General features: G+C 38.7%; 1 protein-coding gene across 1 annotated transcript; it reads left to right on the top strand.

Moving 5' to 3' along the window:
* The first annotated feature begins 1629 nt into the window (after window positions 1–1629).
* Window positions 1630–7493, top strand: LOC107748048 (C-type lectin domain family 17, member A-like). The gene is made up of 6 exons (XM_016562701.1): window positions 1630–1653; window positions 3260–3323; window positions 3424–3813; window positions 4843–5172; window positions 6391–6479; window positions 6897–7493. Exons 1-4 carry the CDS (start codon window positions 1651–1653, stop codon window positions 4968–4970), a joined length of 585 nt encoding a protein of 194 aa, XP_016418187.1. The 5' UTR covers window positions 1630–1650; the 3' UTR covers window positions 4971–5172; window positions 6391–6479; window positions 6897–7493.
* The last annotated feature ends 9579 nt before the right edge of the window (window positions 7494–17072 follow it).

Below are 17072 nucleotides of genomic sequence, written 5' to 3'. Positions count from 1 at the left end.
CAGACAGGTATCTGAGATCGGCTCGATTTGAGAAAGGGGTAAAGATTTTAGTAGATTAACAAAAAACCACTGGGTGGATTTTTATCATTTTAGGGTGGTTGTGTACACACACTGCCAACACACATTTCAGTTCAAACAACTTGTAAAAGTGCATGTAGCATCCTATGACCCCTTTAACCTTTAATGATGCTGTTTTTACATTCAAAATGCAAAACAGCTGAAAGTTGACCAAAAGTTGAAAAGTATTGGGTGTGTGTTGTTTGTTCACACCTGCTCTTGACTAGTTTTCCATAAATGGTGCATCTCGGTCCACTACAACGTACGGTTTTGATCTGGACAGTGATGGCGCCAAGATTTTATTCTCAGTATTTTAAGAGCATAGAAAGTGTTGTGAGCAAGTGTTGCTTGAAATAGTTTCCCTTCTAAATACATGGTCAGTTTTGAAGCAGCTTGATCATTTGTGCAGATATTCTCTTTGGAGGGGCAGTGTCATTGGAGAAGGCATTGTGTAATTGCCTCGATGTCAAGGAATCACTTTCAGTGTTTTACCACCGTCATGACTAACTGTTCGTGGATACCTTGGAAATGAATGGGTGGTGCTGTAAAATCAGTCCCACTTTCACACAATGCAGGTTATTTAGAGTGCTGAGGCTTCCCCTCCATTGACTTTCATTCAAACACAACGGCTTTTTTCAATGTTTGTATTTTCACATTTATCTTGGCGACACATGCAGGTAATAACACGCTTGTAACTGCACGTCACTCCTCCGGTTCTAGTCCCCTCGTTCTTGTTCTGAGTGGGATTCGAACAGACATTTCCGGCATGGGAGGCGGTGCGCTAACAAGGACGCTAAAGACTAAAGATGTCATGGTTTCCCATGCAAACAACTTCCTTTTCTCTGGATTGATTCTCTCTTTATTTGTGTAAACACATTTGATGTGCATCATTAGCTGAGCAAATCTTCACACCATGAATTACTAATGCTGCTGTTGTCAAGGAATAAGGACAATACTGATTTCAGTACACAAATCAACAGGGGCATGTGTTCAGAGCTATATTTTAATACAGGGTCCATACGTTTTTAGCTAGTCTATGGATAAGACCTCACTAACCCAAGCTAATCTCAGCAGCAATGGAGCAAAGATTGATTCATCTCTTTTTACTCTCAGGTGAGTGTATTTTTGTGGATGAATGTGATCGTTTGCCAGTAAGTCACATTTTATTGACCGCTGAATTACTGGATTTTTGTACTGATTTTGTATGAACCCCACACCATTTTTTTTCCAAACAGGGTTTCTGTCAGTCATTCTGTGCGGCTCACGTGAGTATATTCTGATCAAAGAGTATAAAACATGGGACGAGGCTCAATATTACTGCCGACAGAACTACACTGACCTGGCCACTGTCCAGACCGATGAAGAGTGGAGCAAACTGCACAAGTAGAGAGATAAACTACAATTTTTCATTTGGATTGGACTGTATGACGATGTGAACGCATGGCGCTGGTCTTTGCAAGATGAAAGTGTGACTTACAATGTCACAATGAAATACAATGGGATTTAGACCAGCCGAACAATTTGAATGGAAAACAATACTGTGTAAATCTATGGACGACTGGATACTGGTGTATCCTTTTTTTTGCCAAAGTGATGGTAAGACTCAACATCCTGAGTTCTACAGTTTAGTATTTATTGATTGGCATATCAAAATGGCCTCTGATTGGTTTAAACCAAAGACAAAGCTCTGAGCCGAAAGTTCAAGTGTTGAATGTGTTTCTCTACAACTTTAGATGTGGCACTGCAAACCAGTCCAAAAGTTATTTATTGTACATGTAAATGTAAACATAAGTATTAGTATTACCATGAATGGCATCGGCACAACAATATGATAAATGATTGAGCGTTTGGTTTCTAAATGTGTTTTTGAATGTTGTCTGGGTCGTATCTTTGACCTAGTGTCATTTTGTTTCTTGTTTTTTTAAAGATGAGGGTCCATTTTTTGTTTTTCGTCACACGAGAATCCACAAAAGTGATCTGAACGTCACAGTTTCCCAGGTGACAAATTTAGGTTATAAAAAACTGTTTTCTTGTCATGATTATAATGTTATTAACAAGTTACAAAAACTTTTCTTACGATGTTCAACTTTATTTTTACCCAAAATATAATGCTGTTTGAATGTTTATTTTTAGTAATCAATTTATATATGTTAAAGGAGAACTTCGTTGAGATATATAAGAGCAATGTAATTTTCCTCTTCCATTTAAAGCTGTTGACAAACACTCTTTTCATTTGTCTAGCAGCTATTTTGTCACTATTCATGACCAACCGTCTTCCTGCGGCCTGTCAGTATTTTTCTTTGCTTGAACTCAGCTACTGATCATTTCCATGTTCATTTAATGCCTTTTGAATGAAGGGTTTCAAGTTTTAAGCAAAGTCAGGATGAAAATCAGTCTGTGTCGTTCAGAAGGGTTGTAGAGCAAACCAAAAGAGCAGAACGAGTAAAAATAAAAAACAACGCTAGAGTCAGGGTGCTTTAAAAGATTTATGTGATAGTTCAACACAACAGGTGAGTCTGGACCTTTTCTGACTTTTTATATTTGTCTTGTTTTCCAGCACAAATATATTTAAAAAAAAAAAAATTCTTGTGACAATGCATAAACATTTTTCAATTATTAAATATTGATTGTTATTAGAAAGCAACAAAAATACTTGTTTTGAACTGATTTTTCGCTTGTTCATGTACATGGCAAAGAGTCCTTTTTCAGCACAAATATCTAAACATGCTTTAAAATGGACACATGCTTGTTTTCAGAGAAAGTAGATGTATTTTGTCTTGTGATGCTGCATAAAAATCTTTTAATTATTGTTATTATTATTTTAATTATTTTAAAACAAGACAAAAATAGTTGTTTAGAATATATTTTTCCTCTGTTCATTTACAGAGCGAAAAGTCATGTCCTTCCTTATTTTTGTCTTGTTTTTCAGTATAAATATCTAAACATTCTTAAATCAAGATACATTTACTGGAAAAGCAAAATGACAGAAAACAAGAAGTGAGAAATGAATTAGAAATGATAGTTTATCCTTAAAATAAGAACAAATATCTGCCAGTGGGCTCAAAAAATCAACATATTTCAAAGAGAAACAAGTTTAATATTTGTTCTGGAAAACAAGACAAAAATACTGAGAAAGAACATCACTTTATGCAGTGTATTATTTTTAGACATTTTTTAATTCGTCATAATTTGCTGATGGCAGGACAGAGCCATGGATCAGAAGCTTCTTCTCATCCTCATGATCTGTAGAATACACTGTGTTACAGGTGAGATACTGAAGGAATACAACTATGAATGTAAACATGGTGTGCATGTGATAAGTGCCAAATATGTATGTTTTGCATCTGCATATTTACTTTTTTTAAGGTTTGTACGCCTCCATGGAGTCATCTAAAAACTACTACTTTGTGAATGAATCCAAAACATTTGCTGAGGCTCAGCGATACTGCCGAGAGAATTACATTGATCTGGTGACTCTGGAGGACTGGACAGACATGGAGGAGCTTCTGGCTCTTGAAAACGTAATGAGCACTGAATCCGCCTGGATCGGACTGAGGAAAGCGGAGCACAAGCAGTGGCGCTGGGCTGATCCAGAGCTTTACAAGGACGGAGAAACTGAATACAGAACCTGGGGACTAAAAGAACCAACTAACCTCGGTGATGAATACTGTTCAGTAATGGATTTCAACGGAAAGTTTCAAGACACAAAGTGTGAGATGGACAGGAGCTTCATATGCTACGAGCCAGACCTCTATGGTACGGCATTTACATTTATGCACGTGTAATACTTTTATCCAAAATAGTTTATGCTGAATTACTGATTAATTGATAACTAAACTGTTCACACCAGAAATGATAACTACTCCGATCAAAGGGAGCGTTTTCACAACTTTCACTAACATTTTTTAAAAGTTATATAACAAAATGTTCTTAAAGTAATGTTTATAGAATGTTCTTATAAATGTATTATTACGTTCTTAAAACTGAGAGAAAACCTTCTTAGAACATCCTTGTGATGTTGCTTGTACTTGATAAATGTTCTCAGTGTTGAGAACAAATTGTTAGAATATTTAAAAAATCATTTTAGTAATAAACGTTAAACGTCAAGAAAACTGGACATTTTAACGTTCTTAGAATATTAAAAATAAACAGTCAAATAACATTATATTTTGGGTGAAAATAAAGTTAGAAGAATGTTCTAAGAAACGTTTTAGTAACCTTTAAATAACGTTCTAATTATGACAAGAAAACTGGACATTTTAATGTTCTTAGCACTTTAAATAATAAAAATAAATGTTATGTTTTATTTTATATAAACGTTAGGTATATTTTTTATGAAAAGTTAGTAGAATGTTGTAAGGAACGTTTTCATAACCTTTAAATAACATTCTAATCACAACAAGAAAACTGGACATTAGTAATATTTCAAAACACTGTTCCCACGACATTTATCGTTCATCAGCTGGAAAAATCACTCTGAATGTGATTCCAATGATGTGGTTCCAGAGTCGTGATGTGGACGTGCTATTCTCTGGGAATTAGAACAGTTATTACAATTTTATCGTTATCGGTCTATGCAAACACATGCTGCTAATTCAATGCTTACACTCTAAAAAATGCTGGGTTGTTTCAACCCAACTTTGGGTCAAATATGGACTAACTTAACTTTTGGGTTAAAAATTTAATAAAAAATTTTAACCCAACAGCTGGGTTAGTCCATATTTGACCCAAAGTTGGGTTGAAACAACCCAGCATTTTTTAGAGTGTATCTTCTTTACCTCCTAGGTCAGAAATACAGCAAATACATGTTGGTTAATAAGCCGAAGTCCTGGAGAGACGCTCAGAGTTACTGCAGACAGTATCACACAGAGCTGGTCAGCGTGAGGAACGAGGACGAGAACCGTCAGATCTAGCAGCTGATTCCTGCAGAAAGTGTCACATACATCGGCCTTTTCAAAGACGCTTTCATCATGTCCGATAACAGCATGTCTTCATTCAGAAACTGGCAATCCGGTCAACCGGATGGATCGGGAGATTGTGTGGTGCATTTACGACACAGCAGACTGTGGGATGATCAGAAGTGCAGTGACGCGAGTCCTTTCTTCTGCTACGACAGTGAGTGTTTCTCCAAGTTTGATGTGTTGTGGCTTACGAAACAGCCCTTACGAAAATTAACCATGGTTTTACTACAAATAAAACAAACAAACAAAAATAAAGCAATAAGCCCCATGAAGTCGTGGTTTACAGTGAATTTATAACAGCTAAGGGGCGTTGTGACGCGAAGTGGAGTGCCTAAAACCCCCTTAGCTGTTATAAATTCACTGTAAACCACGGCTTCACGGGGCTTATTGTGTTTATAAAACGGTTATTCCATATACGTAGTAAGGTTTCACAAAATAAAACTGAGCAAATAAAGTGTAATGATATTAATAAAAACAGTATTCTTCCACCAAACAATGTAGCTCCTCAGAAACAGTTGTGGTTGCTACAAAGTGGTTGCCGAGCAACACACAAACGTAAACAAAGGTGTATGTTACTTTGTAGAGTAATTTACAACAGCTTCGAACGTGGCTCAGCCAATCAGAATCAAGGACCGGAACTCTCCGTTTTATAAACATGGTTACTATAGTTAAACCATGGCAACCACAAATTAACCATAGTTTTGCAACACTAACAATAGTTTAACCATGATATATGTAGTAAAACTGCTGTTATACAAACTCAAAAAAGTACAATTGCTGATTAAAAACTACTTAATTACTGTAACGTGAGTATTTGTAATTCGTTACTTCACACCCCTGACAAATGGTAATGTTAATACACTTTTACTACAATAAAACCATGGTTAATTTTCGTGTCCAAACCAGACGCGATGGGAAAACGGTTTCTATTTTGGCGACATTCCAGCTGGAACAAAAATGCTGACAATGCTCTCAGTACTGAATGACTAGCAAAAAAAAGATATGTTCAGCGAATGTTTTGCTAACATTCCCATAAACTTTGTTTTTCAAATGTTCAAAACTCCCAGTTTTTTTAATGCATCAAGAACGTTTCTTCTTGGTTTATTCTTAACGTTTATTCTATAATGTAAATATTATGAGAATATTACATTTGAATGTTCTCTCAGCATTTAAAGCACTATTGTTTAATATTTAAAGATTTTTTCTTCTTGGTTATGCGAACGTTAGAGGAACATGCCATTTTATGAATTTGTTATTTCTGAAGGTTTTTAAAATATTCACTTTGATGAATGTATTAAATTAGTAACTTTGATAGTAGAAAAATTGGCAATGAATTATTCAATTGTGTGTGTGTGTGTGGTATAACCCACAGGAACAGTGGTTAGACAGATATTGAGACTGAAGGTGGAATCGGATCAGAATGTGAATGATCCCGATGTAAAGGCTGCAATCCTCGAGGAGGTGAGACATTTAATCTTCAACTACAACATTTACAAAAACGAAGACTAACGATGCTGATCAGCGACTCAAATTAATCTGTGATTCTTTTATTGGTGAATCTTTTATTTACTGCGCTGAAAAAAAAAGTGGAGTAGAAACAATTTTCACTCAGAAAATGCTAGTAAATTTCACAAACGTGAAGAGAACCTAAAGTCTTTCTACTTAAATTCCACATTTAATTCAGTTTGTTACTTGCCATTTCTATGTAAATATTTGTAAAGTTTACTAGCAATTTTGAAGTGTGTATCTTATCAATCAGTGCTACATACAAATATTTTTCTTAAACAAGTTACATTCTAACATGGTAAGGCATGTTTATGAAGACCAGCAGACATACTGTAAGCACTAAATTAACAAATCTGTGTTTTTTCCCCTCAGATTAAGCAGAAACTGATATCTCAGGGAATTTCAGTGCATGCAAATCTGCAATGGAAGCAGCAAGCAAATGGAGACGTCTTCCAAAGAGAAGAGAAGATGAGAGAGGAGTTATAAGATCTCTAACATGAGATCACAGATCATCACTTTCTCACCCATCATTATAGGGCAGGTTTATTTGAAATAGACGATAATGGATTGAATCAATGTGGAAAAAACTAAAAATGTCTCGACTTTTAATCACTATATTTAAAGTCCACTGTAAAAAATGACTGTAACTTTAATGTTAAAACACTGTAAAATGCTACAGTAAAAATCTGTTAATTGTCCCTTACTGAACAAAAACTGTAAGAAATCTATGTTTAAGCTTTGTAAAGTCTAAATCTAAGCATCCCCTCCATCTCTCCGTGGCTCTGAGCCAAAACCTATTGATCTGCCTGTTTATTTAAAGGGCATCATGGTGCTCCTGATGGAAAAGCTGTTCTCAAAACTGGGTGGCAAAGATGAAGTTTAGATGTAGATTTGGGGTGAGATTTAGGACATGGAATTGGGCTACTTTTAAACTGTTGCCATGGATTGATTTTCCCCCGTGGGTTAAAGGTTTGAAATGTTGCATAAATTACATTTGACTGAAATGCTTGTATTGAAACATTTTGCATTCCACCTATGATAAAACAGCGCTAGATGTAAGTTTTGTGAAGGAGGGCCACTGGTAGGAAGCCTTTGAGCTGTGTTTATGATCAATGTGCATAACAGTGACTGTAAAATATGTATTTTAGGTTTGGAAATGACATATTTTGAGTGTTGATTTTTGGGATATGGTCATTGCGCTACTTTGGGCACTAATTTAACCACCAACCTAAAAAGTGCTATAATAATGGTGAGAAATGTATGTTTCAATTGTGAAATCATGAATGTACCAACACAAAAAAAGAAAAATATTAAATTATAAAATGTGTACTTTGCCATGACAAAGAAGAAATTTAAATAGATATACAGCATACTATATTATTTGAGTGGTGAGGGCCTAAAAGTTAAGAAATGTAAGTATGCAAGTGAAGTTGAAGTTGAAAAAGCAAGTGTAGCGAATCAGCTCAAAGGGGTAATATGAATAATTAATTATAACTAGTTATAATTAATTATAAATAACTAGATCCGCTGTAAGTATTTACTTGACCTCTCAGTGTCAACTGTCTGTCAATTCTAAGAATGTTAATTTCCTGGTTAAGGAAAATAACTAGTCCTGATGCTCTTTGGGGCTCCAGTAGGTTGGCTGAAGTTAGGTGATGAGAAAGAACCATTTTGAGTCAGAGGATCTTGGTGAATGGAAAGACTAGGCCGAGGCCTGGTGCAGACTTAAGAGTTGCAGAAGCGTTCCAGCTCACATCCTCATCTTCTCAGAATCTAACTCCAATGAGAAAGGCTGAAATTCCAAGCGGAAGGTTGGAAATACTGAAGAGTTTTACAACCCTTTGTGTGAGAGCATGGTAATTTGCATATGGAACTCATTGGGTGTTGATGCAAAATTACTAAAGGTTCTTACAACACTAATATGTTGCATAGGTATAAACATATAATATACATTCTGAATTTGATCATCCGAAGATGAGCAATAAAACTAGTGTTATCAGATGGTTTGTCTTTGGTTGCCATGGAACCAGAGGCCTGTTCTGCCCTTTTGAGGTGTTAGTTGCATTTCGGGGGAAGGGTCCATAGACCCTCATAGTTGGCCCTTTGGTTAGATGAGGGGGCGTTAGATATTATTTGTTAAATATAACAAATAGCTGTGTGTCTGATTGGTCCAAATACTACACAAGAGTTAAAAAAGTTAAATAAATACCTAAATATGATAAATGCATGTATTATTTAAACATTTAAATTGTTTAAAAAAATGCAGTAAAAAAAAACACCAATCAGACGGCGAATACGATATTGCGGATGTTCACACACCAATCAGATTAAGCGCTGTTTTAAATCGCTCCGCCCACTGATGCGGAAAGTTCGAGTTCAGTTCAGTCAGAACTTGACAGAGCTACAACTGTTGAACAGGAGAACGATTTAGATCGAGCGATAGAAATTAAGAGTGTAAATTAGCTGTTGGAACCGACTGACCTCGCCTTGATTTGTCGTTTTTGATCCGATAATCCTGTAAAATCACTCGGATATAACGAACCAAACGCCGCGTCCGTTGAAGCTCGTGTTTGAGCGCGAAGATCTGAATAACGGAATCACTCAGGCCTGTGAGGATTTACTTGACCATACCGATGAGTTTTCCTCTGATTTCCCTTCAATAAGGCTGATTTTGTGGAATATGGTTGATTTTTTATGGGAAAGTTTAAATTGGCTGCTGGAATTTAAACCTGACATAGTCAAACCGACAGATTTATATCGTAAATGTTGAATGAGTGAAGACAAAGAGTTTGGCTGTTTCTCCATATGCGTTCGCGATCTTGCGTCCATGTGTTCTCGCTCTATGTCATCATTAACCGTCAAAGTTCAATTCCAATACTCCAAGAACGCAAGTATAGAGGATGCATGAAAGTGCCCAGATGCGTTCTTGAAATCAAGGATGCTTCTAATGCAGACTTGAGAGAATCGAACCGTTAGAAATCCCAGAAGACGCTGCGCGCGGACGACGTACGGAAGCCTGTAAGCTTTTAAACTTCTCACTGCAAGCCTGTAAATACGCGATGGCTCGTGAAAGTAAACATTATCATTTTGTTTTGCATAATTTTAATAAAGTGATAATGACCTGGAAAAAAGCCTGTCATACTTTTTATTGGTATATTTAACATTGATAGTTTTACCATTGACAAAATATAGCTAACATTAAATATACATGCCTAAGCCTAATCATTTTTACAAATACATATGGTAAACTAAAAAGAATAATATAAATACTACGAAAGTATTGTCTATAATAATCTGAAATAAATGTTTTAATATGACATTATTGCATATGTCATATATGGACACAGGACATATGCTCCTTATAACGTTCTGGGACAGTCAGTTGAGCAGCAAGATCACAGCGCATCTCAATTCTCACAAAGATGCATTCTATGTTCTCGCGTCCTTCGGAGTTCGTTCTTTCAAGGAAGCCTTGCAAGACCGGTCTCCACGAGAACACAAGTCCGTTCTTTGCGTTCTTGGAATTGAGAAACAGCCATATATCGCTCAGCGTGCGGATCCATATGCAGAGCTTTATTCAAAGGCGTGGTCACAAACAGGCATGGGTCAATAATCAGCAAACAGTCATGAATGAGGCAAGACAAAGAGTATTCCTAGGGCAGGCATGGGTCATCGATCGGCGAACAAAATCCAGAGGGCTTGACAAAAGGGGTAACCTGTAAACACGAGCAATAGTCCAGGCTGGGGCAAACAGTATCCAAGGCAGGGTCAGGCAAACGGGTAATCCAATATACACAGGCGAGAATCAAAGGACCGGAAAACAGGCAAGGCAAAACTAGACTGAGACTAGGACTTGAAAATAAACAATGGCTAACGAACAGGCTCCGTAGTGTTGCTGCGCGAAGACAGCGATAATACTAACAATACTCGGCAGTGAGAGAGAGGAAGTCCATGGCTTATGTAGGGTGTGTGATTGGCAGCAGCTGTGTGTCTAATCAGTGCAATGGATGCTGCGATATGTAGTCCGGGATGACATGCAACAGTTTGTGTAGAGTGAGAGTCAATGTAACGAAAGGGTGACCTCTGGTGGCAGTCGGACGGAAGTCCATGGAGAGGATTCGTGAAATAAGGGAATGTGTAATAGCGTTTTTGATAGTTTGGTAACTGTTATGAGAACGTGTGACAGAAGGTATATTGATAGAGTGTGCATGAAGTTTTCTGTCAGAAGACTATTTTTATGAAAATTAACCATGGTTTTATTATAGTAAAAGTGTAGTAACCATAGTTTTTGATGGATTGATTACTATTTGTATAACCACAGTTTCACTGTGAATACCATGGTTAAACTATGGTTAGTGTAGCAAAATCATAGTTAATTTGTGGTAACAATAGTTTTACTACAATAACCATGTTTTATTTTATAAACACCATTTATTGTTATGAAAACACTCCAAATCTCATGAAAAACACAAGCAAGTCATACACTATCGTAATCATGTGTATGTTATGTTTAATGTGTAAAATGAATATAAATGATTATTCTGTCTAAAGAAATATGAAGTAAATGTGTAATATCAATATTTTAAGAGCCCTAATGGCTGCTGTTGACCATGAAGAACCAATCAGGGAGCGAATGTGGGCAGTCACGCCTTCACTTTCAAAAGTCTCAGTTTTGGTCTATTAACACTGAAACGCAACCCCGGAGTTTTTAAACTACAACAGGGTCTGCAGCGTTTCCAAAAGTCTCAGTTTTCGAGGGTTGAAAACTCTGGAGTAGTGTGGAAGCCAGGTGTAATTTTAGCAAAAGTTATGCATTTTAAAATGAAAATGCACACGTGTAAACCTTACAGAGTGCCCGTTTCAGGGTAAACGTCTCGATGTGTCTAAATGTGTTTTTATTAAGTTATAAATCAGGGGTCTCCAAAACTGTTCCTGAAGGCCACTGTCCTGCAGAGTTTAGTTTTAACTCTAATTAAACGAACCTGAAGCAGATCAACAAGGTGTTCCGGATTACTAGAAACTTTCAGGCAATTGTTTTAGAGCTAAACTCTGCAGGATCCTGACTCTCCAGGAGCAGGATTGGACGCCCCTTTGGAAGTTTAACATGAACGTTTAATCAATTGAAGTGTTCGAAATCATTACAGATGCTTTTTGCAATTAGTGTAGATGACAAGCAGTGGCATAAACTCGAGAGAATGAGCTCCAACATGTTCACTTTCTAACTTTTCAGAGTCTATGGTTATAATGCCACTTAGTGGCAGCAAAATATTATTCTGTAAGATATGTTTACATTTATCTATGTTTATCTACTGTCAGTAAATCATGTGACTCTTTGTAGAGACGGTCAGATGTTCTTCCATTGAAGTTCAGAATGCTGTTTGGATCATTATGATGGCCAGGTTTAGTTCATGAGGCTCCGGTGCTGAAATGTAATATGGAATCATTTATTAAATTAGAAAAGAATGCCAAATCAAAATGTTTTTACTAGTGGTGCCAGACTTTGAGTTTTACATTATCATTCTTTTAATGACAGTATACCATATGCTATTATATAACTGAAGGTGTTGTCAAAAAAGTGAATAACAAATGAATGCATTGCCAAATACTGTAGAGGTCATGCTTCATGTTTTTGAGCACCAGTTGGCATCACCATGATTTACTTTCTGAATTGTTGGTCATTTTTATAATAACCAACCAGAACTAATTGACCCTTGGTGTGTACTGACATCTTTCCGTGGCTGAAACAAGATTCCTTCTGATGTTTATTCATGTTTATTTTGTGCTATAGTAAAGAGGAAGAGATTATCGGTTCATGTGCCTCTTGAACTGAGGCACTACAGTGATCTCTCACGACACATAAAAGAGCCACAAAACGCTATTTATTGTTTGAGTTTCTTTAAAAAATGACAAAATTTGACAGCAGAGACTTTGTTTCATACCTAAAGTAACCTGCTCTGTCTTGTCTGTCGTTGTTAGTGTCCTCTTTGCTCTGCAATGTAGTTTTTACTGTATTTTTCACTCATGATGTGTGACATGAGAGCACCATGGCTTGTCGGACATAGCAACTGTTAATAGATGGTATGCTGGTGTTTTTAATTGTTTGATTGCAAAAGTCTCAAGATTAATTTTTTTTTTACTTACATACAGGATACAAAGAGCAGTTAAATGTAAAAATCCTGGTAAGCAACTTAGATATGAATATATGTGTCAGACTCTGTTCCGTGTTTTGTGTGCGTTTTCCTCCCCCCACATGCTCCATGTCTATTTCATGCCCATATTTGGTCTTTCCTGTTTCCGGTTCCTATTATGTTTATTGATCCCAGGTGTTTCTCGTCACCCCCTCGTCATGTCTTGTGTATTTAAAGTGTTTCCTTTTCTTAGTTCCTCGTGCTGTCTTAAACGTCTACCCCTCGTGCTGCGTGTGTGTCTCCTGATTCCCCTGTGTTTTCTCCAGTTCGGGTATAATAAAGACTGTGAATATTGCAACTCCTTCGTCTCCGTGCTCCTTCGTTCCGCCACAGCAGCATAACCGTGACAGAAGACAGCACCTAGGACAATAAGCGGCGCCCCCTCTCCCCGTGTTTGTTTTCCATTTTGTTTTCCCCCCGAGATCATGGAAATCGCCGCTCGTTTCTCCACCTTAGTCCGCCGAGATCTCCCCTTCTTCGAGTACGCCTGGGAATTCTGTGGGCTCGTCGCAGCGACGGCATTGGATGACGCCACCATCAATTCTCTGTTGTGGCTCGGGGCCAACTACCATCGCCCCATGGACTTCCCAGACACCAAGGGACTATGCTGGAGGGAAGAGATCTACCGGTGTCTGTCCGTTCTTCAGTCAAGCCCGCCGGCTGTGGCTCTCTCCAGCCCGCCGGTATGTGTTGAAAGTTCCATGAATTCAGAATTTGAGTTTTGTGGCTTTTAGTCTGTATATTTGTCAGACTCTGTTCCGTGTTTTGTGTGTGTTTTGTTCGGTTCCTCAGTCAAGCTCATCGGCCGTGGCTCACTCAAGCCCGCCGACCACGCCTTTCACCCCGAACCTAAAGGGGAATCTAAGGAGGAGAAGGCGGTCGGCTCCAGCCCCAGAGCTCGCTCCAGCCCCTGAGTCTGCTCCAGTGTCGGCTCCAGCCCCTGAGTTCGCTCCAGTGAGTTCGCTCCAGCTCCTCGAAAGCGCCTTGCTGTGCCTGCTCCTCCAGAGAACTCTCCAGTGCCAGCTACTCATAAGCGCTTCCCAGTCCCCGAATCCAGTCTGGAGTGGGCTCCTGTTCCCGAGTTTAGCCCACGGAGGGCTCCTGTTCTCGAGTTAAGCCCACGGAGGGCTCCAGGTCCCGAGTTTAGCCCAGTGTGAGGGCTCCAGTCTCCAAGTTTAGCCCAGGGAGGGTTCCAGGCCCTGAGTTTAGCCCAGTGAGGGCTCCTGTCCCCGAGTTTAACCCAGTGAGGGCTCCTGTCCCTGAGTTTAGCCCAGTGAGGGCTCCTGTCCCCGAGTTTAGCCCAGTGAGGGCTCCAGTCCCCGAGTGTAGCACAGAAAGGGCTCCAGTTCCAATGTCGAGTCAGAGGAGGGCTCCAGTCCCCAAGTCAAGCCCAGTGAGGGCCACTGTTCCCGAGTTAGGCCTACGGAGGGCCTCTAAAGACGATATTCTCCCCAAGGATTTTTTTTGGGGGGGTAGTATGGGTCCGTCCGTAGTGGCCGGCCCGAATGGCGAGGCAAAGGCCACAGAGGCCATCCAGCCATGGCCTCCTGAGTTCCCTACTCCGCCATGGCTTTCTGAACTGTCTGCTCCGCCATGGCCTCCTGAACTGTCTGATCTGCCATGGCCTCCTAAACTGTCTGATCTGCCATGGCCTCCTGAGTCCCCTGCTCTGCCATGACCTCCTACTCTGCCTGCTCCGCCATGGCCTCCTAGTCTGCCTGATCCGCCATGGCGCCCCGAACTGTCTGATCTGCCATGGCCCCCTGAGTTCCCTACTCCGCCATGGCTCCTCGAGCTGCCTGCTCCGCCATGGCACCCTGGACTGCCTGATCCGCCCTGGAGCTATTCCCCGTGTCCCAGTCCTGCACCAGCCTCCAGGGAGTAATGTCAGACTCTGTTCCGTGTTTTGTGTGTGTTTTCCTCCCCCCCACGTGCTCCACGTCTATTTCATGCCCATATTTGGTCTTTCCTGTTTCCGATTCCTATTATGTTTATTGTTCCCAGGTGTTTCTCGTCATCCCCTTCATCATGTCTTGTGTATTTAAAGTGTTTCCTTTTCTTAGTTCCTCGTGCTGTCTTAAACGTCTATTCCTTGTGCTGCGTGTGTGTGTCTCCTGATTCCCCTGTGTTTTCTCCAGTTCGGATATAATAAAGACTGTGAATATTGCAACTCCTTCATCTCCGTGCTCCTTCGTTCCGCCACAGCAGCATAACCATGACAATATGAAAAGTAAGGCAGCGAGTACAGAGAATAAATTAACTATGACTTTGACTTATTGTCAGTGCTTTTATTTTTTATATTTAAGTGCATTAAGAAAAATAAATACTTTTGTACTTTCACACAAAAAAAAGTATTTGTATATTTTATTAGTTATATTTTCTGTACTTCAGATCTGGTACACTTAAAAAATTTTAAGTTGTAAATAGATTTTTATAGTTGGTTTTAGAAGAAAATACCTTTTTTTTTTTTTTTCACGTTTATTTCTATGGCGCTTTTCACGATACACATTGTTGCAAAGCAATTTCACCAAAAATAAACATTTCTACATTACAGTTACACTACATTACTCTGTCAAGGTGACGTCCAATGAGATGCAGCCTTGGTCTGACGCAACAAGCAAGTCATTTGTAATTTTAACAAGTGCAGTTTCTGTGCTATGATGGGGCCTGAAACCTGACTGAAATTCTTCACAGATATCTGGGCCCGTATTCACAAAACATCTTAGTGCTAAAAGTAGCTCATAACTCGCCGATTTAAAGGGATCGGCGGTCCTGAGTAACCCTTTCAGGGTTTTTTCAGGGTTTTTCATTTAAAGGGATTTGTCAGTCCTAAATTTAGGACTCCTAAATATTTGCTCTAAGAGTATTTCACAAAGCGTTTTAGCACTAAAACTAGCTCCTAAATCTGTGAAACGTTAGCAGTAGTGAAGAGGACTCCTAAGTCACTAAGACCAAGCCACAAACTAACCTAAAATGGCTGTTGCCGGCAATCTGCCTCGGAACATAAACATTTTAGAAACATTTGGTGACTCTAGGAGTATTTCACAAAGCGTTTTGGCTCTAAAACTAGCTCCTAAATCTGTGAAACGTTAGCAGTAGTGAAGAGGACTCCTAAGTCACTAAGACCAAGCCACAAACTAACCTAAAATGGCTGTTGCCGGCAATCTGCCTCGGAACATAAACATTTTAGAAACATTTGGTGATAATGAGCTTTTATAAAGGTATCACCTTTGGTTTAGGAGGCTATCCCAACTCCAAATTTTCCTTTGATTATATCCTTGTTTTCAGGTCAACCCCGCCCCCTTACTCTGAGCTTAAGACTTCTCTCTATTCCTTAGTAAAAGTTTGTCTCAACAGCTTTGTGAATAGGTTTGAAGAGAAAACTCTTAGCTAAAAACTTTTACTGCTATTTAGGAGAACTCTTAGTTGTAAGATAAAATGTTCTGTGAATACGGGCCCTGTTTTTTTTCCAGGACTCCACAATTGAGCAGACACAACTTTTTAAGATTTGAAATGGGTTTGTAATTTGCCAGTTCACTAGGATCTAGCTGTGGAATTCTTCTTAATGAGAGGCTTTAATGACCGCCAGCTTGAAGGGTTTTGGGACGTGACCAAAGGGTTGTGGGAAATAACATAAGTCGAACACAAGTTGAACTAATGTAACAATTTATAAGTAAAAATAGTGTCTACACCAAATTTTATTTTGTGTATACTGTTAGAAATGCTTTTTCAAAGTTGTAAATACAGATTATTGGAGTAGATTATTTCTACTTCATAATTTCATGTTTTAATTCAATGTTACTCGTAATTTGTTTGTAATTATTAGTAAAAAATGTATTAGCAATTTCTGAATGAAAATGTTCATCACCATACTTGATTTATAGTTGTAGTTAGTGTTGCAGTGTTACTGACTTCAATACAGTTGATTGAAATGAAGTAACTGCCAGTGGTCATTCATTCTTGAGTTTATTTCACATAAATCCATCTGTAATAACCCAGCCTTCATGCAAAGCCTCTCATTACCTGATGACTTTGATGGATCTCATTGATCTGAAGGCCATTAGGCAAAAGCAAAAGACATGGAAATCATCTCTGATCAGATTCACAGATGGATGAGCATGACAAGCCAAGTGAACTCATTTGGTTGATGTAAACCAGGGGTATTCAATTAAAGTTCCACAAGCTCCAGTCTCTATATTTCCTTTCTCAGGTCCGGATACTTGTTTTTGTTCTGGGATAGTTATACATTTCCATCTATGCAGCAGTAGTACTTTGTGAAAGGAAAAAAAAGTCAAAATAGTCATCAAAGATGAGGATATTGGGCCCCGAGAGCCAAAGCAGTGGAGTCTGAGAATTTTTC

This window comes from Sinocyclocheilus rhinocerous, unplaced genomic scaffold, assembly GCF_001515625.1.
Source record: "Sinocyclocheilus rhinocerous isolate Xijiao unplaced genomic scaffold, SAMN03320098_v1.1 scaffold3243, whole genome shotgun sequence".
Lineage (NCBI taxonomy): Eukaryota > Metazoa > Chordata > Actinopteri > Cypriniformes > Cyprinidae > Sinocyclocheilus > Sinocyclocheilus rhinocerous.
This window is presented reverse-complemented; position numbering and strand designations above follow the sequence as displayed.

What these genes read in the sequence shown, in the direction of transcription:
- LOC107748048 (XM_016562701.1), top strand. An exon ending in TAGAATACACTGTGTTACAG is followed by an intron (nt 3,324 to 3,423) that starts GTGAGATACTGA and finishes ACTTTTTTTAAG; the next exon opens with GTTTGTACGCCTCCATGGAG. An exon ending in CTACGAGCCAGACCTCTATG is followed by an intron (nt 3,814 to 4,842) that starts GTACGGCATTTA and finishes TTTACCTCCTAG; the next exon opens with GTCAGAAATACAGCAAATAC.